General features: G+C 43.3%; 4 protein-coding genes across 4 annotated transcripts; 2 read left to right on the top strand and 2 right to left on the bottom strand.

The window, feature by feature from the left end:
* The first annotated feature begins 233 nt into the window (after positions 1 to 233).
* tmem240b (transmembrane protein 240b) lies at positions 234 to 10,014 on the top strand. The gene is made up of 3 exons (XM_028999372.1): positions 234 to 756; positions 4,903 to 5,111; positions 8,482 to 10,014. The coding sequence occupies exons 1-3, from the start codon at positions 671 to 673 to the stop codon at positions 8,637 to 8,639; spliced, it is 453 nt and encodes a 150-aa protein (XP_028855205.1). The 5' UTR covers positions 234 to 670; the 3' UTR covers positions 8,640 to 10,014.
* Positions 10,015 to 10,177: 163 nt separating this feature from the next.
* Positions 10,178 to 18,548, bottom strand: atad3 (ATPase family AAA domain containing 3). The gene is made up of 16 exons (XM_028999371.1): positions 18,252 to 18,548; positions 17,639 to 17,715; positions 17,453 to 17,554; positions 17,250 to 17,309; positions 17,093 to 17,162; positions 15,588 to 15,753; positions 15,317 to 15,386; positions 15,087 to 15,242; positions 14,921 to 14,977; positions 14,693 to 14,818; positions 14,464 to 14,588; positions 14,305 to 14,356; positions 14,149 to 14,219; positions 13,717 to 13,884; positions 12,660 to 12,768; positions 10,178 to 10,765 (listed from the first exon to the last, which is right to left on the bottom strand). The coding sequence occupies exons 1-16, from the start codon at positions 18,445 to 18,447 to the stop codon at positions 10,418 to 10,420; spliced, it is 1,953 nt and encodes a 650-aa protein (XP_028855204.1). The 5' UTR covers positions 18,448 to 18,548; the 3' UTR covers positions 10,178 to 10,417.
* Positions 18,549 to 19,546: 998 nt separating this feature from the next.
* Positions 19,547 to 21,362, bottom strand: mrpl20 (mitochondrial ribosomal protein L20). The gene is made up of 4 exons (XM_028999137.1): positions 21,190 to 21,362; positions 20,303 to 20,413; positions 20,122 to 20,199; positions 19,547 to 20,019 (listed from the first exon to the last, which is right to left on the bottom strand). Exons 1-4 carry the CDS (start codon positions 21,274 to 21,276, stop codon positions 19,846 to 19,848), a joined length of 450 nt encoding a protein of 149 aa, XP_028854970.1. The 5' UTR covers positions 21,277 to 21,362; the 3' UTR covers positions 19,547 to 19,845.
* Positions 21,363 to 21,908: 546 nt separating this feature from the next.
* sdhb (succinate dehydrogenase complex, subunit B, iron sulfur (Ip)) lies at positions 21,909 to 25,561 on the top strand. The gene is made up of 8 exons (XM_028998618.1): positions 21,909 to 22,051; positions 22,640 to 22,773; positions 23,197 to 23,282; positions 23,593 to 23,729; positions 23,811 to 23,927; positions 24,494 to 24,595; positions 24,672 to 24,794; positions 24,958 to 25,561. Exons 1-8 carry the CDS (start codon positions 21,983 to 21,985, stop codon positions 25,036 to 25,038), a joined length of 849 nt encoding a protein of 282 aa, XP_028854451.1. The 5' UTR covers positions 21,909 to 21,982; the 3' UTR covers positions 25,039 to 25,561.
* Positions 25,562 to 25,637: the final 76 nt, after the last annotated feature.

Here is a 25,637-nt window from a genome sequence, read left to right as displayed (position 1 = left end):
TGTCCTAATGCCAAGTACACAAATTCAGCAGCCGTTCGAGATGCACCAACACCCATTTGCAAATGTACAACTGCGGAACATTCAAACATTGCATTCCATTGCTGCTATTTATGCAATATTCCATTATGCCACAGGTCAGGTCCTTGTTGCCATGCCTTTTCTTCTTCATGTCACCACATTATCTGGCACTGAGGACGTGCAGCATGTGACAGTCGCTACCTGGGAGGTGAATACGGGATCCGATCGTGTCTGGAAGCCGCCTCGTGGGCACCACGGTCCTGCCGGAGTGCGGGCTGGAGGTGGGAGGATCCCGACGCGCCTGCGCATGCGCTGTCGTCTCCTCCGACGCCGCTGCGGCGCCTCGCCGGGAGCGGCGAGCAACAAGCGCGATGGACAACTCGCCCCGGACCGAGCCCTAGACGCGCACCGGCGGCGGCGGCAGCCCCGCGCCTCCCCACCGATCCCCGCCAGGTGTCGGCGGCCATGGCCGGAAGGTGAAGCGCGGAGCCCCCGGCGGGAGGAAGACGAAGCCCCCGAGAAGCCGCCAGAGTTGGGAACTTTCCTTTTTTTTTTTTTTTTATTGGTTTGTCGCGATGTGCCGGAGGTCCCCCGCGACGGTCCCTGATCAACAGGCCCTTCCCGACCGCTGAAGGTGACGGAGGGGACGGACATGAACGCGCTGCTGGACCGCTTCCACAACTACATCCTGCCACATCTGCGTGGGGAGGACCGCGTGTGCCGCTGCCGCTGTGGGAGGTAAACACCCAACTCTTTCAAACTCGTTCTTTTATTCCTGGAATAATATGCCATTGTATGTTCATGATAAAGCGCAATGAAATATTCACATTTTCAGCTTGTTTCAGCAGTAAGTGACGGTTCGTGTATATTTTGGACAAATGCAATAAAACTCGTATGTTTCTCTAGATTTAGTCATGTCACATTTTCGTGCGCAGTTAAATATTGATTTATTATCTCCATCTGTCATATATGAGAAATGAAACATGCTGTGCATGCAAGTTATTTAAAGTGTTCCGTCTGCATCACTGTTCCGGGTAGACCTGGTCCGGCCTGCCGAAGCGCAACCTTTGGCGAACCCCACAGGACCAGGGAGCGTGCATTATAACATTATAACAGGTCAATTATTATATATCATAATGTGCATGGCTACAAACTACAAAAATGTGGCACAGGCCAGCAGTCCATGTGCTTTCACCAGGGTGATTAACCAGAGTAACCGGGTGTTGCCAGATCGGTGCATCCCAAGTGTTCAAAGTCCCAATTGCACTCTGACTGTCATTGTGAAACACTGCAGCACAGCACACGGTGACACAACGAAACGTGTCCTCTGCATTTAACCATCACCCTTGGTGAGCAGTGGGCAGCCAGGACAGGCGCCCGGGGAGAAGCGTGTGTGGACGGTGCTTCGCTCAGTGGCACCTTGGCGGATTGGGATTCAAACTTCTGATTGCGGGTGCCGCTTCCTAGGCCACCACTGCACTGAGGTGCTGAAGCGTAGTTGAAATGCAAGCAACTATCTCTGCAGTAATGTGGATTTGGTAACTTTTGACATGTCTCCAGCCATTAGACTGTCTTTGCTTGAAGGGAGTGGAAGACCGTTTTAACCACTGTTCCCTCTGGGGATTGTGTGACACAAATATGTCACATCTGATCTGAGGAGACTCTTAATTTGATCACACTGATGTGGGCTGCAGCTTCACAAAATGTCCATATAAGTTTGTCAGTTCAGCTGTGTGTCTTAAATTGGCAATATTATTACAAATACAGAATTTCAAATGATATTTGTGGGGGAATGATAGCCATGTATCATTGTAACCTAAAAATTCAAACATAATACTTAAAACAATTCTAAATGTAGTTTTCATTTACCATAATATACTGTTAATCAGAATGTATTTGTTGCAGATAAAAAAAAAGCTAATATCAGAACTAATCCCTCCTGTTGTTATTTTTGTCTGAAAGTATTAGATGTGTCTGCATGATAGGACACTTGCCTATGAAGCAGAAGACCACAAAGTCCCAGGTTCCAACCCCACTTTCTACCATCATGTCCCTGAGCAAGACATGTAACCCTGGGTGTCTCCAGGGGGACTGTCCCTGTAAGGCACTCTGGATAAGGGCGTCTGATAAATGGCATGAGTGAATATGATATGATTCTTTCTCACATAATCTGTTAAGATATCTCTGTGTCGATGGATGTGTTACTGTTGAATACTTACATGAGCATAGTATTCTTTTAAGATCAATTTCACATATGATCAGGGCTGATTTCTGGTTTGTATTTATATCTGTATTGTGTAGTTGATGCAAAAATAATATTTAGATATGATCACTTACAATCAGTGGTGACAGGGACAGTCTCCCTGGAGCAACTTAGGGTTAAGTGTCTTGCTCAGGGACACAATGGTAGTAAGAGGGATTTGAACCCAGGGTCTTCTGGTTCATAGGCGAGTGTGTTACCCACTAGGCTACAACCACCTATGCGCTGAAATCTATTAGCACCCAGTAACCTAAGGGTCCCCACGATCATCCTGACTTTCTTCATCCCTTATTGAACTCCTGCTGATGTTGATGATATTGACCACAATAACATTAATACAAACAAAAACGATAAATATTGTTTTTAAATCACCACTATGGTTATGCACTGTCTTTAAATCAAAAAGTAGAAGATGCAGTTCAGTTTGTACAGCTGATGGGCAGCGTTGAATATTTAATGCGGGTGTGTAATTTTGCTTGATGCCAGCATAGTAGTTGTCTCCAAGGCCGCTGCAGGCGTCGGGTGGCATTTTCAGTGTCTCGGCTGCAGCACCGATCTCTCCCTCCTACTCACGCCAGGGGCATCGAAACACTTGTTTGTGTGTATTGTGTGTAGGCTGGCGTGTGTGAGATAAATCCCCGCAAAGCTTCACTGGCGCAGCCCCTCTTATTTCCGACTGGATAATGAGTAATGATAAGACACCAGTTATCATGGTGGGTGTGTTGATGAACAGGTATAGTACTGTGTCCGTATAAATAACTGGGTGACGAGGGGTGTCATGGATATGGGGTCATTAGATATATCAGGCTGCTTTTCGCTCCGCGATCCCCCTGTTTCTCACCCCCTGCTGTATTGGGTGTGCTGTGAACCCCCAGGCTGCTGCCGGAGAAGCTGCCGGCCACCCGCAGGCTCCAGCTGGCAGTGATGCTTTTCTCCGGCAGTTCCTCCACCAGCACATTTACCCATTACACTTCTATTAGAGTTATTATTAACCACAACATAAAGGCTGTCTGTGTGTTTATTATCCATAATACTCGTTTCTTTTACTTATATTCTATTTATCCCAAGTCTATCTATCTAATATGTCCATATGGTAAGGGCTATGGGAGGTACAGTGCCACCAGAAATGATTCCTCTATTTCCCCGCTATTTGTTCCTCTAAAATAGATTTGAGTATTGTTTTTCAGTGAGTTTTGAGACATTTTAATAAATCCATTAAAAATGAAAACACGGTAGGTACATAAATATTCACACCCTTTGCTATGACGTTGAAAATTGAGCTGAGGTGCATCCGACTTTTACTGATCATCCTTGAGCTGCTTCTACAGGTTCACCGGTGGTAAGTTCAGTTGACTGAACATGACTTGTCTGTATGAGGTTTCACAGCTGACAGTGCATCCCAGACATGGCCACGGAATTATCCGTCTTGACTGGATCATCAATAGAATTGGAAGAAATGCCCCTATAGAGACATACTCAAGAAGACTTGAAGATGCCACTGCAGGCAAAAGTGCTTTAATACAATATTATTGGGAATATTTTTTTGAAACACTGGATTAACAAGCTTTTGGTGGCACTGTAATATCTGTTCTTTTCTGCACAAAACAATTATCAATAACGTTGATCATGATATTATCAGAGCTGTACAGGCTACATTTTCAAACGTTGGAGTCCCTCCTGTCATTGTTAGTACCATGGTAAAAACCTACTCTTCTGCATATCGCCTCAGAACTCCTGTTGGAGTTTTATGTATAGGATATAAATTTATAGGATAACAATAAGTGAAGCAATGAAAATGCAAGTAGTTACCATTACAATAAACAATCTTTTTGATCATCTGCGCAACCATAGTAACATCCTGTCACGAATATTTCTTTAAAGGCACACCCACATACCCATTCTCAGACAGCACAAGACGTACAGTAACCATGGTGATCTTCTATCTTAACTTTAACTCTTTTCTCTTTCTTGAGCATGCAGTTTGGCCCAACTGACTCCAAAGTCTGTCATAAAACATGTGCAGTGTCCAAAAATCTGTCCAAGGTACATTATAAATGAATAAAACTGTCGTTTTCCAGAAGCGGTAATGGGGAAAATTTAATTGCATAGTTAATTGTCAGTGCTGCCTGGTTCCTTTTGCGCCGGGATAAAAGGCAGCTTTATTTTATGCATTCGTGTGATTTAAGAAAGAGGTTGGGTGGCATCCTGAGCCAGTAATATTTAGTTCACTCCCTCTCTGCCCCCCTGAACCAGGTCTGCTGCACATTTGTATTGTATTGTATTATCATTGTATTTTATCCATTATATTTACATTTACATTTAGAGCATTTATCAGACGCCCTTATCCAGAGCGACTTACAATCAGTAGTTACAGGGACAGTCCCCCCCTGGAGCAACTTAGGGTTAAGTGTCTTGCTCAGGGACACGATGGTAGTAAGTGGGATTTGAACCTGGGTCTTCTGGTTCAAATCAAGTGTGTTACCCACTAGGCTACTACCACCCCGTGGTCACAATATGTATTGTGATGTATTGTGATGTATGTATTGTGACCATCACAAACAATTTTCCAGTATTATCTGCCGGTTTGATTATGATTTGTGCTCACACTGCATGTTTGTTTCCAGGCACCGGACGCACTACGTGATCCCGTACGATGGGGACCAGTCGCTGGTAGACTCGACGGAGAACTACTTTGTGAGTGGCGGTGTGACGAAGCAGGAGATGGACCTGATGCTGGGGCTGCTTCTGGGCTTCTGTATCGGCTGGGCGCTGCTGTGGCTGGAGGGTGTGTTGCAGTGTGCCTTGCGGGCCTGGAGGTCCAGTCCACATCATGGTGAGTACATAGAGTGAGTGGAACATTGGGTTCATTTACTGATAATAGATGGAAGTAAGTGGCCAGTCATCATCATAATACAAATGTAAAAAGCCTGACTCCGTTAACTATTAGCATGTATTTAAACTCTTCTGATGTTACCTGGACATACAGAGGCATTGCACAAGTTACCGAAATGAACAGTTTCTCCTTTATTAACACAGGTAGGTACTATTGCTGTTAAATGGAAATGGTACCAATGTGTTAGATGGACCCAAATTAGAGAAAAGGAGAAAGAGATGTAGAGGGAAAGAGAGACAAAACTCCAGAGAGGGAGCCCACACCCGAAAGAAGCAGGGGGAAAGTCGAGGAGTAGAGCCCAGATGCTCGGTGAGAAGGGTGGTTGTAGCCTAGTGTGTAACACACTAGCCTATGGACCAGAAGACCCAGGTTCAAACCCCACTTACTACCATTGTGTCCTTGAGCAAGACACTTAACCCTGAGTGTCTCCAGGGGGGGACTGTCCCTGTAACTACTGATTGTAAGTCGCTCTGTTTAAGGGCGCCTCATAAATGCTGTAAATGCTTCCTTTATACTGGACATGTTTCTCCAAGGTTGCCACAAACCAGTCAGATTGTCCTTTGTTGTTTGAGCTTTGTCCAGACAGAACCCCCGATACAGGACTACAGTGGCCACACGTACCCTAGTCCTTGTTCGTGAGGGGAAGCCACAGCTTGGAGAGAAAGTGGGCGTCTTTATAACACATGATAGTCGTGGACTTGGAATCTCCCGTCTTACGCAACTCATCTCATTAATTGAATTTAAGCAAAAGTTTGCATGCAACTAAAGCAGAAACTTGTGTCAAACAATGTCAATTTGAGTTAAGAAACTAAAACATTTTAAATCCAAAACATATTACCATATCAAATTAGGAAAAAGTATTATTAGTGTCATGAATAATTCTTCTTCTTCAACTATTCATCACAATAATGGTCTCAGGCCCCTTTAGACTCATGCGCTGGCCAGTTCTGTAAAGTGCTACACAGAGCAAGGGCACAGAGCTGAGAACGCGTTATCATGCGTATTTGGTTTTTTTTCTGCCATTAAAAAAAAAAAGAACGCATTATCACGCTTTGCACCAGCAGTCTCACTTTGCTGTGCACTCTTCTCTGCTTTCAGCAGATGTGTCTCGGCGGAAAGTGTCTCGTTGTGGTGGGAAATGCACATGCATAAGGCTCTCTGAAGGAAGAAAACCCTGGGAATTCTGTGCAGATCAGTGAATATTTAATCGCAGAGCTTCTGCACATGCAGCATGGACGCGGCTGTTATGAACTCGGAAAGCCAAGCTGATATTAAAGCCGCTTCCAGAATGCTCCGTTGTGCCTGGCCCCGCTCACATTCCTCCCTTTATTTGGTTGCCCAGCGTGCTGTGGGATTAGTGTAGCAGTGCAGCCGTGACGGTGCTGGTGGGGTGTGATAGGTGGGGGTGGGTTGAGTCATAAGGAGGAAGAACAGTGCGGATTCGCAGCTCATCTCCATAGCGCTGTTGGCTTGTCAGATCAGCTACAGTGTCTCCACATTCTCCCTCTTTTTTTTTTTCCTTGCACTCTCGCTTTCTCTGTTAGACTGTTCTAAAAAAAAAAAAAAAAAGAGAGATCTATCTGGAAGTATTATTCTCATCCAAAAGGCACTTTTTGAAAGACCACTTATTATTATAAATAACCCTACATACGTATATACTTCCAATACCTAATTTATCCAATAACCACCATCCCTGGGTCGTAGGATATATCATGATAGACCTCTAAATAAAGATTTAATAGCAGTTCGCACCTTGTACAGTACATGATGAGCGCAGTGGCCCATTGCCTTTGATTCTGTAGAACCGAAGCAATAATAACGCCTCCACTTTCGATAAATTTGGAGCCGGAGTCTGAGTAGTAGAAATGATTCAATGTCAGGTAAAACCACCCACGCTGCCCCCCAGCCCGCTGTGCAAACGCTGCAGCTGGTGTCTTCCAGCCAAGGCTGTAAATCCCTTCATTCCCTAGGATGTTGACAAGGATTTTATATTACAATTCTCGTTGTATTTCAGAGGTTGCGGATATTGTTATTTTATCAGCCTTACTGTAAGTTCTGTTTTCCATGCAAAAGAGACACTCAGGGGTCTACTTTCCCTTTCCTGCACTCTCCCTCTCACTGTAAATCAGCCAGGATCACATCTCACCTCTCTGTTACATTTACCATTTTAATCATGTAAATGTCCTGCAGTACAACTGCCGGTGTGGGATTTTATAGCTGGAGCCGACATGCATTCCTTTGGGGACATTAATTTACTGAACAGCACAAACTGCTGGACAAGTTACAGACACTGAGTCACATATCCTTCTTTCCTTCAAAGTGAAAGTGAAGCAATTGTGACACGGCTTCTGATTATGGGGCCGCTTCCTAGGCCACCAGTGCAGTGGCGCCTCAGTGGCACCTTGGTTTGAACCGGCAACCTTCTTATTACGGGGCCGCTTCCTTTTTTCCTTATTTTTTGCAAATACAAGAACATTGATCTGTTTGAAAGTGGATATACCAGCTCTTCTTCACCTGTCAACGTCAGAGGCAAGTTGGTGCCACCTGAGAGAATTCATGAAGTTTGACTCGCTCCGTGACGGAAGGAAGTCAGACATCTAAGTACAGAACTAAAGATGCAGCGGTGCGAGTGACCCCTTAAAGAGGCATGAGCAGCTGAAGACTGCCTCGCACGGAACTGAACCTGTCGCGTGCCGCCATACACGGACCTGGGCCAGCAGGAGGATTATTGACGTGTGACGGGAGGAGAAAGCGGTGGCGGATGATGCGGGGTGCGCAGAGGGTAAACTGATGTAGTAAGGTGGGGTAAACACTTTCCTCTGTCTGTTGCAGGGACCTGGCCAGCATTGGTTACTTTAATACACCACACCAAAGCGGAATTAATAAAAGGAAACGACAACCAGAGACGCTGGTGTTTTTTTTTTTTTATAGTATCGTAACGTGTTTCAGGAAGCATGTCTGTCTTTTGGGGGTTGGTCTCCTGGGGTGAAGTGTTTAGTAATCTTCCCTGTTTTGGATTTTCCCAGTTGTGAGGTTAAGTTCTCTGTGTGTGTGTGTGACCTCACTAATAAAACTGACATGAAGTCAACCTACTACCATTGTGTGTGCTACATGATTATCATTTTTTTTTTTTTTTTTATATATATATATATATATATATATATATATGTGAGGATGAAATGTTGTTAATGTTTTGACCATAATACAACCAGCATTGTTGCACAGACACCATGGTGGTACACTGTATTTTCCACTATGGTTTTAATTGGAATATTTATGTTCTCTCTTCCCGGTTCTCATAATGACTCAGATGTGTCCGAGTCGTGGGCGTGGCTGTCTCGTGTCTGTAACCTGCGGGAACTGCGCAGGCGCCTGCAACTTCGGCAGCTGGAGGACCCTGGTGGGAACATGGTGCACATAAAGCAGCGGATTTACCACAACGGCCACCCAAGACCCCCACATCTCTGAGACACGCTGCTTCCACCCATAAAAACAGCCTAAAACATCACTCAGCCCGACACCTGTGGAAACTACAGCTCAGTGTGATGTTCCACCTGCAGGGTCAGAGTGGGGTTCATCCCAGCTCTGTCCAGATGTTACACTGTTTGGTAAATAGATATGCATAAATGAACATTATTGTTAGGGATGTCTGTACATACAATTTGCTTGACTTCTTTTTTTTTATAGCACTTGCTTGTAGTCTTTTTTCATTTCTACAGTTGGGTGTCAGCAGTTGTTTAGATATTTTTGATGTTTCCATTTTTCAAATGAAATTTGTTGTTAGTGTCTTTTTTGGAGAATCAGCATGTTTGGTATAAAAATAAATAAAAACATACATAAAAATATGAGGATAGGGCTTTTAGGGACTTTATGTGCAGACACTTGGATGGGTTTTAGTTCTATATATAATGCAGTACGAATTGAATTTTTGTTTGCTTAAAAAGTTGTGTGTTGGTTTAATAATGTTAGATGGCATTGGGAAAATAATTATGGGGTTGTTTTTGGTTATTATTGTGAAGCCAGAATCAGATGAATCCAGGCTCAGAATTACAGAAACTTCCTAATCTTAATGGTTTTAGTTCATCCGTGTAACTAGGGTTCTGATAGAGACAATGTTTAATAAACCAGTCTGGACATTTGTCCCAACATGCAGGTTGCTGGGCAATTACAACGATCTTTAGATTGGAGCTCTGCAGGTTACACCATAAAAAAATAATAAATGGGTTAATGTCCAGTCAGAAAATTTCTAATGATCATTCAGATTTTCCAAACCTGTTATAAGATGGAACTTTCTGTAACGTGACCTGGTTGTGCTGCCAAGGCTCTCATCGGTGTTAAAGGGTCATGTAAATGAGTTGTATGCGCTCAGAATGATAAATGGCATTTGTTGTACTGTCTCCCTGGGATTTGGTAGATTTCAATGTTTAATGGAGACAACCAGCAAATTCTTTAGACAATTACCTGCCCGTGGTCCTGTAGTTTCTTACAGCAGCATGGTAAGAATCCTCTTGATCTACTTATGTGTAAGCATGTTTGTGTGGACACAAACCAAAACACACAGAGTCCCTCAGAAGATGCATTTAGAAATGAAAATGTAGTACATGCATTTGACATTTTGTCTGTGGACCCTGATGAACTGTGGATTCTATTTCACACACCCTTGTGTGCTTTGTCCGGTTATATGGGTCATGTTACCAGCAGAGTGTCTTTTTGGATGTCAAGTCTTAGTTGTGGATGCCGGATGGCAACGTAGTACCAGCCCGTCTCCCTTACTCTCCTCCCGTTCAGACTTTGCTGTTGTGAATGTTGAACTTTTATCATTAAAAGTGTGATGTTTTTTTGGTTTTGTCTTCAAGGGTGTCAATCAAAAGATGTGGTGTTTTGGTGCTAAAATCTACAACCTTTCCTCACTTTGAGGGTGAAATCAGCTGTCCTTAACCAGTCCAACAAGCACTAGAACTGTTCCATATCATTACAATAATCAAGGGAAACAAGAACAAAAAATGTCATAGTCTAGACTTTATCCATGCACTGTGAGCGAGTGCAGGATACGGTCAACTCTTTATTATTTGAACATAAAAAATAATTATCGACAACACCACCCGGATGTCTGGTTTGAGGTTAAAGTCATCATTACAACGCCTGCAGTTAAACATGTTATTAAAGACGTGGTATCAGCGCTCAGAAATGGAAACTAGTTCAAGATGGATCAAGTTGGTCGACTAAACTGCACTTTAATCTAAACCTCATACTGGTGTCCCATCCTTGGGAGTTGCTGCTTTAGAACTTCCATCGTGTCCTAATTTGGTTCTAGACTCTGCCCAGTCATGTGGGCCTGCACAGTCCAGGAATGAAGACCCTTGGTCAGAAACTGGGCTTGAACCATCCAGTGCCTGGGGCTGCTCAAAGCCCATTTTCCCCCCCATCACAGGCACCCCTTTATGGCTCATAGTCATGGGCTTCCCCTCTGCATTTAACACACCCTCCCCATGCAGCCAGTCCATTTTCTGCATGTGCTGCCGTACTGCGTCCTCCACCCTCGCGTCAATCATGGCCTCCGTCAAAACTCCATCCTCAGAGGAGTAGGCTGCGGCCTGAGAAAAGAGAGAAGAGGCTTTATAGCACACGGTAACCTGCATCTCCAGGGAGGAGCTGCAACTATACTGTGAGAAAAGGATTACTTAAAAGACCTAACTAAAATTCATTCACAGTTGACCAAGCCAGACCCCCAATACCAAAACCCCAATGCCATGAAATCCCAAGATCTGTTACAGAACGGAACCTGGGTAAAGGTACAAAAAAAATTCATTTACGTAAAAGTTCCAATAAACCAAGGACATAATAGCAGGAGGACACACTCTGGCAGAGACGTAGAACATAAATAAACCATTTTCATGGCAGCAGATCCTTGCTGAAACCAAAAAGAATGCTTGCCACTTTAGTTTGGACCAAAAGTTTACTTTCCTGCATGATTGTCCCAAAGCCAAGTCTCTAAATATCCTTAAGAGGATGGGCTCTAACTCAAATTAAACAGAGCTAGTGTAGCGGGGGTGATAACTCCCCCTTCCAGGACACAAAATGGATGGCAATTGGAGGTAGGCTTTATTAAATGATCTTCCTCAAACTTCAATAAGAACAGTTTGCAAAAACCAACAAATGATAGCCGATTCTCCTTCTCTTACTTTCTTCTCTGAACTAACAACTTGGGCCATCCTTTATGGTCCTGAACCAAACCACTTATACAGACAATAAATCATTTTTACACAAATAAACTAAAAATATACATTTATAAATTAATCATTTTCCATAGTTACCAATAAAAAAAACCTCCATGCCATTTGGCATATTCTTAGCTCCGCCCCTTCCCCAGCACCTGGGAATTATTTTAAACTCCCCACAGTCCTTTCCCATTAAAAACTGCACATTGGATAAGGCCAGAACAATAAAAGTCAATAAAAATAATTATCACCAGGCTGCATGGACTGTTTAGTGCAGGTAAAAGACCTTAGGTCTGTTACAGCTACATTCCATATTCATCTTGAAAGCTCCCCAAATCCAGATATGTCAAGCAAACTGGATGCAAAACTCCTCCAATAAAGAACCAATTATCTAATTATCTAAATGTGTTATTTCAGTTCATAACATTATCTGAACGCTTTCTTTTACTGGAATTAGTTATTGGGAAGATATGGTTTAGGGGAACCCCCTGGTTCTGAGCGTCGCACAGTCTGAGAGATGTAGTGCAAAATTTTAATAGGCACAATCTTGACTCCTGATAAGCATATGATTAGCAACACTAAATCGGGTGTGTCAAACTTGTGGCCGAAAACACACAAACTACAGTTCAGACAATGCAGTGCTTCAGTTTCTTGCCTTGCACTGCATTATGGGATCCGCTGACCATGCGCCACATCGCCAGACTCACACAACAGATCTATACAAAGTGATCTAGCGAGACGTGGCTCTAAATGGACAGATATTGGCCAAAAAGGCTCAACACTGGCTGTGCCCCATCAGGCCATTGCTTATGTTAAACCTGGCTCTTATGTACATATTTAGAATGCGACACGTGCCACTGAAATGTACCATTCCCCAGTAAAATGTCTCAATAAGGCGCTGCTCTGTGTCCATGTCTCTACAGTATGAGTGCATGAGTGGCTCCCCCTAGTGGACTGCATCCCCAAGATGAGCGCATTACCATGCCCCACTTCCCATTTTTGTTCCGCCAACAGAGTCCTGAATGTATTTGGATCACCTGCAGGCCAGTGAAGTTATTTTTAGACTCTCCTCCACCCCCACCCCCCCCAAACAAGTCCACTGCTCTAGATCAACAATTATGCTGTATTTTCTGAATGCAATTAATGAACCACAAACTATTATAATCTCTGGTTGTGTCTATAGAGCACTGTTTAACTAACAAAATTTCGTGCTTACTTAACAAGCAAGACTAATTCATAAAAGAGAGAATGAGGTTAGACAAAGACTGACCTGCCAGGCAACACCTAGTTTAGAGATTTCTCGGCCAGACATGCCCTCAGTCTGCTGGGCAATCTCCGAGCACTTCTTCCCATAATCAAACTGGGCCAGCTTCATTCGCCTGCAGACAAACGTGATGCACATACTTAAACAGAATCATTTAGCAATATTCAAAGCACATTTTCACATAGTGGGGAGATATATATACAGGATGGAGTTTAAATCATCCAGAATGGGGACACAGGGTGTGAGAAAGATGTTTTACAAGTTCTCGATGAGACAACAGTAAAAGTTCATCTTCTGGGTTTCAGAAATAATTCACACATAAACAAAAGGTGCTGGGTGGTAGAGGAGTGAACCTTCACTGGTCTCACGAGTCGATTACGATTATCAATGAATCACAATGAGTCCCATAACTTTTCTACATTGTCAAATGTTTTCTAATACAAGAGTTAAGGTCTTAAGTCAGAAATGAATGACCAAGCTCACACAGCCCTGTTCTACTCATGCTCTGTTGGTTGCACACACTTAAAACCTTTCCCATGCTTCACTACGAGGTAAGGCTGAGCGAATTTAAGGAAAATTGAATTGTGAATTATTTGACCAATAGTTTGATTTCGATATATCATTCGGCCGTAATATTTCCATTTATGGCATTTATCAGACGCCCTTACCCAGAGCGGCTTACAATCAGTGGTTACAGGGACAGTCCCCCCCTGGAGCAACTTAGGGTTAAGTGTCTTGCTCATGGATACAGTGGTAGTAAGTGGGATTTGAACCCGGGTCTTCTGGTTCATAGGCAAGTGTGTTAACCACTAGGCTACTACCACCCTAGTTTAGTTAGTGGACGATCTCAATAATTTTTTTTAATATGAAGCAGAAGAAAAAAAAAAAAACTTTGTATATAGAACCTTTGTGTTCAACACAATGTGTCCATGTCAACAGCCAATTTTCCATTCAACGGTCAATACTCTCGCATCATACTTAACTAATGGGTTGTTGGTTGTGCCTTTGAGAAGCAGAAATAGATACTGTACCAGTAATCCATAATGCCAGTATGAATACTCACTGTCGCCCGCCAGTGGCTGGTTCCAGCACATATCTGTCAAAGTACAGCCGCACAAGTCTTTCTCTCTCCTCCAAGCCGGGCAGGGCAAAGTTAACAATCTCATCAATACGGTCATTTATGGCCCAGTCAAACTGCTCAGGCTGGTTACTGGCCAATACCAGCATGAATCTGGGAAGAGACGACATACATGAATCATGTAATCATGCAATAAAGTAGCAATTTAGGCAGCTCAAAAACCAGACTATTCAAAATCCCTGGCCGGACAGCAGTGCTGTCATGCATGGGAAATACAACAGTTGTGACATTGCATGAAGGATTTTGGGGTAATATTTCTGAAACATTTCGCAATACAATTGCTTCATGAAGATATGCTGAAAATTGCAAAATCACAAAAATCTGGTGGAACTGTCATATGCAGAAATAATCACTGACTTGTTGCTCTGTTCTCCAGTGCGGTACAGGAATGCATTTAACGTGGCTCTGAGATCCTCACTGATTTTCTCCTGAAAGTAAAGAGACCAAGATGATGACAGTAACTGAAGGTCTGGTTGAAGATGAAGAAAAACTGTGACAAGGTGCAGAGCTTACAGTGGATCTCTTGCGTAGGAATGCATCAGCTTCATCTACAAACAGCAGGAGGCTGCAGATGTGGACGGAGGAGAGTTAAATATAAAAAAAAAACAACAACAAAAAGAAAAACTCAGAACCATCTTCCACACATGCTCTACGTTAAATGAGTTCCCTCACCCTCGTCGACTGGTGTTCGCCCAGTCAAACACTTTATGCATGGCAGTCACTCCTTCACGACCCATAGGTGCCACATCGCCACCAGTCATGATTGCGTAATCCATCCCAGAGTGCACTGCGAGTTTCTGTAGAAGAGGGGGGAGAGAAAAAAAAAAAAAAAAAAAAAAAACTCCACACGTTAAATATATACATCACAACACACAAAAAGCAAATGCAGCGAGAGGCCGACCTTAGCAAAGAGAGTCTTTCCTGTGCCAGGGGGTCCATACATCAGGATGTTCCGGTACAGCCCACGGTTCTGCCGTGTGTTCCTTGTTGCTATGGCAACATCACGAACCCGCTCTTCCAGAGGGGGCTATGGGAGGACGATGCATCGGAAACACCAACTGTTTTTATTCAGATGTATAAAAACAGCAACACTCCTCATGCCGCTGTGTTAACCGTCCTGCATACTCACACTGAGCACCACCCCCTCCAAGGCATCCTGAGGCTTGCTGCTCAAGCGCTTTGCCATCTGACAGACAGAAAGAAAAGGAAAGAAAGTGTGAAATGTCATAGGAGATGTTCTGATTGGCTGAAAGCGCCTGATGCTGATTGACAGCTGCTAACAGCTCTCGCTCTACCTTGATGGGGTGTTTGACGGCCTCAGCCACCGTGAAGCGGGATGTCTCTCGGACCAAGGAGGGCTTCCCGAGCCGCGCCTCAATGTACCTCCCAGCCACGCCCGTCGCATTGCGAGCAGAATACACGCCCACTGCCAGCAGGGTCAAGCCTGCCACCTACAGGCAGGCAACAAAACCCATGTATATGTTGCCCACAGTTCAATAATAAAAAATATACGCCCGTAACTCACTGTAGCCGTGACCTTATCCCAGTCTGATATAAAGGCGTGGAATCCTTCGCCAAACACAGCCCCTGCAGTTCTGAAAACGCGTCACACACACCTAACATGAGTTCATTGCATTCTGCAGGCTCTTTCCCCACAGGGAACACTTCCAATGCTGAATTTGACATCAAGGATCTTGAATGTGGTTCTTCTATTTCAAAACCAGATCAACTTGAAGTCTCTCTGTAAAAGGCAGGGTAAATACACTGACAGTATGTGGAAACACCATGGTCGTCACCTTATAGTCTCCAGCACAGTCTGCCTGTGTTCTGCGGCCTTGAGCCGGATCTGCTCACGGATGATGTCGGCATTCTCCCGCTCCACCCGGCCACGAGCTTTAGCCTCTGCCTCCACGCGCAGCATCTCGTTCTTGTGGCGGAGCTCCATTTCATGCTCGATGGTGGCTGAGTGAGAAACACAGCAGTGTGCTGAAATCTTACGTAATATAAAAGAACGACCAATGACCGAACGAGGACATGATACAGCTATACACATGAACAAAGATGCACACAATCAGGAAATCAGGGAGATGACATTCAATGTGAAACTCTGGACCAGAACACAGAGCTGGATCCTCTTTTTCTTCTTAAATTTATGGATCCTCTTTTCTTCTTAATGCATATCAGCAATGCTTTCTTGCTGCAGTTCAACCTGTTAAACCTGCAACTTTAAGCCTTTTCTTCTTAGCTGAAACCAGCAGGCGTTTATGCAAAAAGGTGGGGCAGAGTATATGTTGACGCACAGCAGAAAGACAGGAACACTGTAATCAGAACACTACAATCTGTAATCAGAATGTGCGAGCAAAAAATTAATAATTTAAACTAAACAAATGACACAAGTGTGTGTTTTTTTTTTATTTCAACTGGAACAGAGATGGAGCCAACAATTAAACATAAACAGCTGCAGCAGAAATTCAGCCAGAGGGGTTACAGTGGCAGCTTGTGGTGAACATTTGTAACTACAGGTTCACAGACGGAATATTTTAATGCCATAAATCCTAATAATCGCTACGAGACCAGAATTTAGCCTTGCACGGACTTCATTTAAATGAGAGAAACAGACAGATAAAGAAAAGATAATGTTTTTTTTTTTTCCTTTTGCTGAATTCCTCATGACATGATTCTTTCTGAATATGCTTTATTTAGTTAGTAATGTTATACTTTGCACTGGTGCTGCAAATACTGAATGTGGCCATGGAACATGCTGGTGTAGTAAGCATGAAATGCCTCCATATTAATGACATTTTATTATTAGCTCCCTCTGTGCAATGTCAGCGCTATGTTAGATACGGCTTAGCAAAACATGTAATTGCATTGCATGTAATGTGCATTGCGTAATCGAGCAAAATGCACGATGTAGTGTTTAGGTTTTTTTTTTTTTATAATAATAATAATAATTTAACTGAATAGATCAGATTTACAGATCAGCAAATTGTTATAGATATTTGATTGATGCATACACAGTTTAAATGTTACTTAAATTTGGACAACATATTTTAAAACAATGTCTTAAATGTCAAAAGTTATGAATTCTTATCTGGAACAAGAATGGTTTCTGGTCCATGGCATGTTAAAAAATAAAAAAAGTGGACCCAGATTTTGGGTCAATGTATGTAAATACCCCAAAATAATAATGGTGTTGATAAGCATTTCTTGTACAAGAAATAATTTATCCAAATTCTCAAGAATGAGAGAGAGATCTCAGAAACAACAGTAGTAAGAGCAAACATGTGTCCAGGCCCACCTCTTCTCATGGCCTCTTGTTTCTGAACAGACTCCTCCTGTTTGCGGAGATTCTCCTCATTGATGGCTTGCTGCAGACAAAACGGAAGAAGAAATCAGAACGCAGATCAATAGCGATCCCTGAAGACGCTGGACATTTTGAGAACTCTTGGCCATACCTGCTGTCTGAGTTGATCCTCATACCTCTGTCTCGCCAGCTTGTCTTGGTACTGTGCACGCTGCATGACACAGTAGTCTGTTAGCCGGACGGATTAAGAGACAAAAACATGACAACATTTGCCCACTACTACGAGCCCAGGGATATACTTACGATTTAAGCTGGATTCTATCCACCTCATATTTAGCATGTGGACCACCTTACCGCTTGGTGCTGCTTGGTTTCCTCATTGAGGGTCTTCCTCCGTTCCTCTGCCTGAACACGAATCTGTTCGCCTTTCAACTGTTCCACCGCCGCCTCATATTCCTGGGGTTACGAGATTCAAGGTTTTCATGGAATGATCAAGAGCCTGAATTAACGAGCAGGCAAATCCTCCTTGTCCCACCTCACCTTGATTTTGGTCTGATGCTCCATTTGAACTGTCTGCTCCTGCAGACGTGCCAGATCCAACGCCTCCTTAGCATGACCTGCAGCAGCAAAGGTTAAATCAATCAGAATCAGATAACTTTATTAATACCAAAGGAAATTGCTTACACTACAACTTCACAGAGAGAAAGACATACAATTTACATACAATGTATGTACAAGAGACCAAGAGACAGACATACATTTATGAGTATAAATAAAAATAAAATAAAAAAAAGTATGTAGTAATGAGTTTAAGCCAAAGGTGACAATGTCATGACAACTTTAATTAGAACCTGCAACACCACGACTTATTGATTACCTCCTTTTAAAAAAATCAGATGTGAATGAATAGCCACACAATACTCCATGACCTTTGAACTTTTACCCTTGATAAAGGCCTATACAAATCACATGGGCAGCTTTCACCAAAAGCACTGTAGCCAGATCACCATTCAATAACTTCCAAGCATCGCCACTAGTACAGCCTAGGAGCGTCCCAGTGTCCCCTGCGCCACCTTCCACTGAGCGACCCCGGTGCCCCCAGCACTCAGTCTCTATGGTGACTCTATCTGACATGTGCGTGTAAAGCACTCACGGGATTTGTCGAGTTCCTTCGCAGCCTGGGCCGCGCGTTCTAGTCCAGTCGGGTCAAAATTGCTCCATTTGTCCTTGGGTCTGTCGCCACCAGAGCCCCCGGAGCCCCCGGCCGGTGGAGGAGGCGGCGGCGGTGGGATCGGCATTTCCGGAGGGACGTCACTTTGGCCCTTTCTCAGGCCGAACAACCAAGACATGTTGCTGTAGAAAACGGTAGGAAAAAGGACCGGCAAGAATGACGAGTCTGTCAGGCGTCGCTTGCAGACAGAAGACAGCCTCCACACGCGTGTCACGCTGCCTGCCTCTGCGCATGCGCACGTCGCAAATCGCACCTCGAATGAAACTTTACAATGATTGGCTGCAATTGCGTATCCTCTTTCACCATTGGTTATCCCGGCACTGAAACCAATGTTACTTTTCTAGAGTTTTAATTACAATGTCTGGTTAAAACGTTAAATGGTGAAAACGCGGCATAGGTTTGTCACAAATGATGGCATTTGGTGACCTTCAGGTGCAGCAAGAGTGACCGCCAATAACATTTGGTGCAGCAGGGAAATTATCATGAGGATGTAACGTATCATAAAACTGACCAATTAGAGCTGACTTCCGGGAAATTCCAGCTGACACTGAAAGACGTTGACAAAACCAAGAGCGACAACTTGCATGCTTTTTCGGCGACGTCAGATCGCGGCGCTTTAACATACTGCTTGAACTAGTGTATACCTCCCCGCGTTTTTTCTTAATTGAATACACATTTCTAATAAGCATAAAAGTATAATTACTATATAAAATCTTAAATAATTAGATTATTTTTGGGTGATATTGACTCCGACCGCGGGTGTTCGTATCAATTTCTTTTCTCGACAGTTTGTTTAAGTTAATGTTGTTACTATGTTTATGGCTAAAATCTAATCTTGAAACGGTTGCTTATAAAACTAGGTTTTAGCGCTTACAGGAATCTCCTATGAAATTCCAAACGCAGAAATTCCTATTTTTATATATTTTTTCAAATGCAGCCCTCAGTGAAGAGTGGTTGAGCTCGCAATGGAAGGAGTCTCGAGTTCGGTCCTTTTTAATTCCTTGTGTCCTAAAGGTCATGCAGTAGCCACACCCATTTCAGGAGAAAAAAGGCACGTTTTGGTAGGATCATAAAAAGAGAAATGCCGTGAAGAGTTCACCTTCACTGTCAATGTTTCCAAGTGCGTTTTAACCATAAATGTTTTATAAAACAATGTTCTGTGGAATTTTGTAGTTCCACCTTCGTTAGCTGGCTTTCATCAGTACCAACAGCAAACATGGATAACAAAATGCTTTATTAACTTCAGTTATAGGTACCCAGGTCCACAACATATTTACAGAAACAAAAGGCATTACAAATGAACTTAAGGAAAATATCACCTCATTGCCATTCTCCATAGCAAAAAGTCAATTCTTTTCATTAAAAGATAAAGAAGCACTACTAAGTCCATTCATTGGTCAAAACAGAGGAGAGCTGCTCAGTCCACACCGAGGGACAGGATGAGATGGAAAGTGACTTCTCTCCAGTGAGTGGCTTCAGTTCCTTGTCCTGGGCTGTGAAGGGACAGCACATGAAATCATTGCAGGAGGACGACACGGGAAAACACACCAGTTGGCTCCTTTCCGTCACCCAGAGCTGCGGCGAATCCTTCCTGCTGACGGGCCCGGGCCAGCTTCGCCAGGGCAAGAAAGGAGCGGGGTTCCGTGATTGCCAAATCACTTAAAGTCTTCCTGTTCAACTGGACACTAGTCTGTGAAGGAAAAGCATGCAGATAATCATGTTGGCAATGAACATTCAGTCAAAATGCACAATGTATTTAGATTTCTGAAAATTGCACTAGTCTTGTACTAACCTTTGTCAAATTGTGAATAAGGGCTGGATATTTCATGCCATGCTCCCTGGTGGCCGCTGCAATGCGGGAGATCCAGAGCTAGGAGATTTATTGGATTATTCAAGTTTTACTATTTAACAGACAAAGAAAACCATGCTTCCTGTAACGTATAATGCCATACGTATAATGCGGCCACACTTACTGTCCGCATATTGCGCCTTTTAGCTTTCCGGGCCTTGGTAGCATAGACGAAAGCTCTCCTCACAGCCCGCACTGCCAGCCTGTAGCACCGATTCTTTCTGCCCCTAAAATGCTGTGGTGATGGGTGGGGTGAAGGGAAGAAAATGAAACTCACCATATAGTTTAGCAACTTTATTTCATCAGTAATTTGCCAGTCAGAAATCATGTAAAGTCCTAAAACACAACACACTGGGAATCCATCAGAGCCCAGCATTTACAAATGTTCAGAAAGTCATTCTGTTTTCTCAAACAAGGGAACCTCCTGTTTAAATCAGGCTTTGGCTGTTCTTCTTTATAAGTTAAGTAGATATGTGGATATGTTAGCACTAATATATATATATATATATACACACACACACACACACACACACACACACACACACACGCAGTACAGGCCAAAATTTGGACACACCTTCTCATTCAATGTGTTTATTTCCATGACCATTTACATTGGTGTGTGTGGGTGTGTATATATGTGTGTGTGTGTGTGTGTGTGTATATATATATATATATATATATATACGTTTCAGACGAACCAACGTTACGTTTCAGATATACGTTACGTTTCAGACGAACCAAATCTGATCAGTAGTTTCTTGAAGATATTATATATGATTTAAGAATGTCCCTAATTACGGTCCTTCCTGAGGATGCACCATGCATCTGATGTCGCATCTTCCTTTATTGGTTCTTACTCATACGCTGCCTTTACGTTATTAATGCACCATTAGTGGAACAAGCAGAGCTGGATATATACTATATATACTATATTTCCGCTCCGACACGACCCAGCTAGGCTAAAGTTAAATGTAGCCTGGCCACACACCACCACATTTTTCCACATCTCACCCGCGCATTCTTCAGACACTCCTGAACTTTCCAGTATCTGTCCGGTCCGCGGTTGCGTATCCAGCAGGACAATGTCAGAAACACCATCGTTTAATCCACGTTAAATGAATCTAGCTGGCACACGACAGAATGACCTCGGTCGGCGTGGGGTGCTGGTGTTCAGGGGCGGAGCTTCGGGAGGGGAAAGGGGCGGTACTGCGGGCGTGTTCCCAAATGTCAGCGGCACGGGTCCGCAACTTTTTCCTTCTGTTCTGCAGTTCAATTGCAAAATATTTAATGAGTGTGACTTTATGGTAGGAATTTTGGATAAACGGTGATCAATTTAGATTTTTTTTGGCGATTTTCATTATTGTTGTCTGCTCGATTATCTAGAAGTGAATCGCATGTTATGTACAATGTGGTGCCTATAGTACCACACATAGTCCGCGTATATTTCAGGAAAAGCAACGAATTCCAGCAATTTCTGCCATTTTCTTAAATAAACCAGCACCCCTCGATGTACGTAATCACAATACTTCAATATTTATGAACATGCCCCATGGTGACGTCAGGAATACGAGAAGAAACAAATCTATCTACGTGTTCACATGGACGTATGTCGTCTCAAAATGGACCGTGTATTGAAATCTGAATATTATTTGGATATCTGGCAAATTACAAATAAAACAATTAATAAAACCAAAAAATCCGTCAGATTCTCTGGGCGTGGGCGGGGCCGCACTGTCAGCGGTGGCGCGATGCATGATGGGACAGTCAGCAGCGAAAGGTCAGTCAACACGTAAAGCGGTGGAAGATGTCGGTCGCATGTTTCTCCTTGAGTCGCTGTGGCGCTGTGGCGTTTCGCCCCTCCGCCGGATTGGTGGTAAGGCCGCCCGGTTAAACGTGGTTAAAGTGTAAAATGTGGAAGTAAATATCTGCGAAATGGAGACTCTGCCAGTCTGACATTACCCAACTCTCTCCTGCACTGTAGCTTCCATGCTAGTTGTCGTTTTCAGTGTTAGTTTAGCCGAAACTGTTGTATTTCTAACAACGAAACACTGTATTAATCTAAAACTATCTGACAACTGACAACCAGTCCTTCGATGCTGATTGATGCTTTTAGACAGAATTCGATCTTGCAGATAGTCTTACGTTGGACTTGCGTGTCACCGTAATGGTTGAATGAATGAATAAACGAATTAATTATTAATAGTGCAACAGGGATTTTATCTTAAATTAAGTAACGTTGTCTGTTCTTGTGATGTAATCGGAAGGTCGCAGTACCTCGATTCCACCAGCAGGGTGTCAGCACGCTCAATTTCACGCCGTGTAAATGTATTGTAAACGACACTAGATCGCACAGTAACCCGTTATGTGTTTGTCCAGACACTAGGGCCACGCTGCGCAGCTTACTGTCTGTTTTAGTGCTTTTCCTCAGTAATGGCTGATGTGTCATGTGCTTCTCTGCCAGGCGGTGCGTCGTGCCCAGACTGCGGCAGCCCTGGCAGCTCACCCTAGAATAAAGAAGTTTCAGGTGTACCGCTGGGACCCGGACACGCCTGGAGACAAGCCTCGCATGCAGACCTACGAAATCGACCTCAACACGTCAGTATTGTACAACAAGCCAGTGGCACGCGCTGAGTGACGTGGACAAACTTTTTAATCTAGTTACCGTAGCTGGAGGATCATATCAGCGCCGGCGAAGCAGCCGCCGCACCTGCTCATGACCCGAATTTACTGTTTAATTTACGCCTGTTCCAGCTCCCAACCCTCCGCAGTCTACTGCTCAAATCATGACCACGGTGCCGGCCATGGCTTCCTTCTGCACTGGCGGCAGTATATTCTCTCAATATGTGGTCCATTTTATTTAACAGTCAAAATAAGGGCAGAGCAGGGGGTTTCCCACCCCAGACATTTTCCCCAGCATTGGTTATTTGCTGCAGGATATTGTTAACATGTTTACATGTTGTTTTAAAATGGCAAACCTCGCAAAAAAAACCAACAACAATATATCTGTCATACACGTAGATGTGGCCCAATGGTTCTGGATGCCCTAATTAAGATCAAGAATGAGATGGACTCCACGCTGACCTTCAGACGATCTTGCAGGGAAGGTGAGAAGCCAAGAGAGAGCCAAGCAAGTGGAAATGTTTCATTATATCCCATGTTAAAAGACTTGTATTATTTTGTATAGAGAGATTGGTTTTCCACTTTGAAGGTTCTGTCTGAGAGATCATCACAGATGTGCCTTCACAGGCTTCATGAATTTAGTTTGTTTGCATGAAAGGATTTTCATTTTTTTTTCTCTTATGTTGAAACACACCCCATCTTAAGTTTAAACAACTAGGAAGGTTTGTTTGTATCAGCTCAGAATGTCTTGATGCTTCCACAACTGACCCGGTTTTGATTTTTATGGTCATGCAGGTATCTGTGGATCATGTGCAATGAACATCAATGGTGGCAACACGCTGGCCTGCTTAAACAAAATCGACACCAATACCAGCAAGGTGACCAAGATTTACCCCCTGCCACACATGTATGTGGTGAAGGACTTGGTGCCTGTAAGTCATTTCTCAGAAGATTTCACAATTCACTTTTTAAGTTATTATGATGTCTAACTTTCTTGATCCTTGGGCAATCAGGACATGAGTAACTTCTACGCCCAGTACAAGTCGATTGAGCCCTATCTGAAAAAGAAGGATGAGTCTCAGGAGGGGAAGCAGCAGTATCTTCAGACTGTAGAGGATAGACAGAAGCTGGTATGACTTTTTTTTTTTTTTTTTTTTAACTGTTTAAACTGAATGAATTTGACATTAAGTAACTTGCTTATGAAATACAATTGGCTCACCTGCCTAACTCTGTCCAACTTTAAGTTACTTTGCAATTATTTGGCAATTGAAATATTGAAGATTGGTAATGGAATTGAGAAATATTAGGCTTTTGTTGGTCTTTTTACTGAACCCTACAGAGTGCATGTATGAATGAGTGAGTGAACAATCAAACACGGATAAAGGTTTATCTTGACCAGCGCACTGTAAGCACATGAAACGATGTCACCTGAAAATCACAGTATACGTAGAGCATTTGCAGAGTTTGTCATTGTTTCTCCTCTGGTGATGTTTGATAGCATTAAAAACCCCAGACTACTGGCAGTGGGGCTGTCAATCTGGTGATATAAGGGATGTGTATTTAAAAGCCTCCACTGTGGAACCCATTTTGCAACCAAAGGACCCCTAAAAATGAGGCAAAACTCACTGACTGTGACTTGACAAACACATGAGTGTGGACTGTTGTGAATGTTCTTCCGCCTGTTGTTCCTGTTTAGGATGGTCTTTATGAATGCATCCTCTGTGCCTGCTGTAGCACCAGCTGTCCCAGCTACTGGTGGAATGGCGACAAGTACCTAGGACCAGCTGTTCTCATGCAGGTATGTGCTTGGTTTAGGGACCGTTGTATTGAACATTTGATGCAGGTCATGTGACTTTAGTTTTTTGCACCTCCAGGCATACCGTTGGATGATAGACTCTCGCGATGAGTATACAGAGGAGCGCCTGGCAAAGCTGCAGGACCCATTCTCCCTCTACCGCTGCCACACCATCATGAACTGCACAAAGACCTGTCCCAAGGTGCCTTTCTCATAGCACACATTATCACTGTGTCACCAAGAGACAAAAAAAAAAAATAGAACTGAAACAAGGCACTGTTGTTAAAATATTTAGTGTGGTTGGTTGGTGACTGGTGGAATTTTGTTATGTTTAATGTGTTTGATATGTTTATGTTCTTTGTTAGGGCTTGAACCCAGGCAAGGCAATTGCAGAAATTAAGAAGATGATGGCCACATACAAAGAAAAGAAACAGGCCACTGCATGAACACAGCCACCCATCCACCCACTCCGACTGGATTACATTGTTCAAAGTGTTCCGTTCAACCCATACAGTCAGCTCTAGCCCCAGTAACATTGCACTCCATTACTATTGGCTTAGGACCTGAGAAAGATTGAGGCTCGGTTCACTGAAGGACACTGTGTGTGCATGAGACAGAATCAGAGCTTTTAGTGTGGAGTGTGCGAATGTAAGGAAATAGGCAGATTGCTGAAGACTTGGACTGGAGTGCAAAGGTTTGGTCTGAGCATTATCTGTCATGATTAGCAAACCATACAAATTAAAAACCATGAAATTGCCATTCTATTAGAATACATGTAAATTAAACATAAATGCTTCATGTGTCCAGAGCAAATCCAGAATCTCTGTTGCAGTGTGTTTGGGTTTTTGTTGGGGCAAATAACTTATGATTATGATTCTGAAGGACGTTGAACGATGGAATACAAGTCTTCAAACTGATTGTTCTATTGTTGCGTATTATCAGAAAATAAAGTTGATATTTGTGAAATCACGTGCTTGTGATTATTTTAATAATGACCACTGCGTGTCGCTGTTGTTAGGATCTCAGACCTCTCTAATTAAAAGTA

Source organism: Denticeps clupeoides, chromosome 12 (genome assembly GCF_900700375.1).
Source record: "Denticeps clupeoides chromosome 12, fDenClu1.1, whole genome shotgun sequence".
NCBI classification, from domain to species: Eukaryota; Metazoa; Chordata; class Actinopteri; order Clupeiformes; family Denticipitidae; genus Denticeps; species Denticeps clupeoides.
This window is presented reverse-complemented; position numbering and strand designations above follow the sequence as displayed.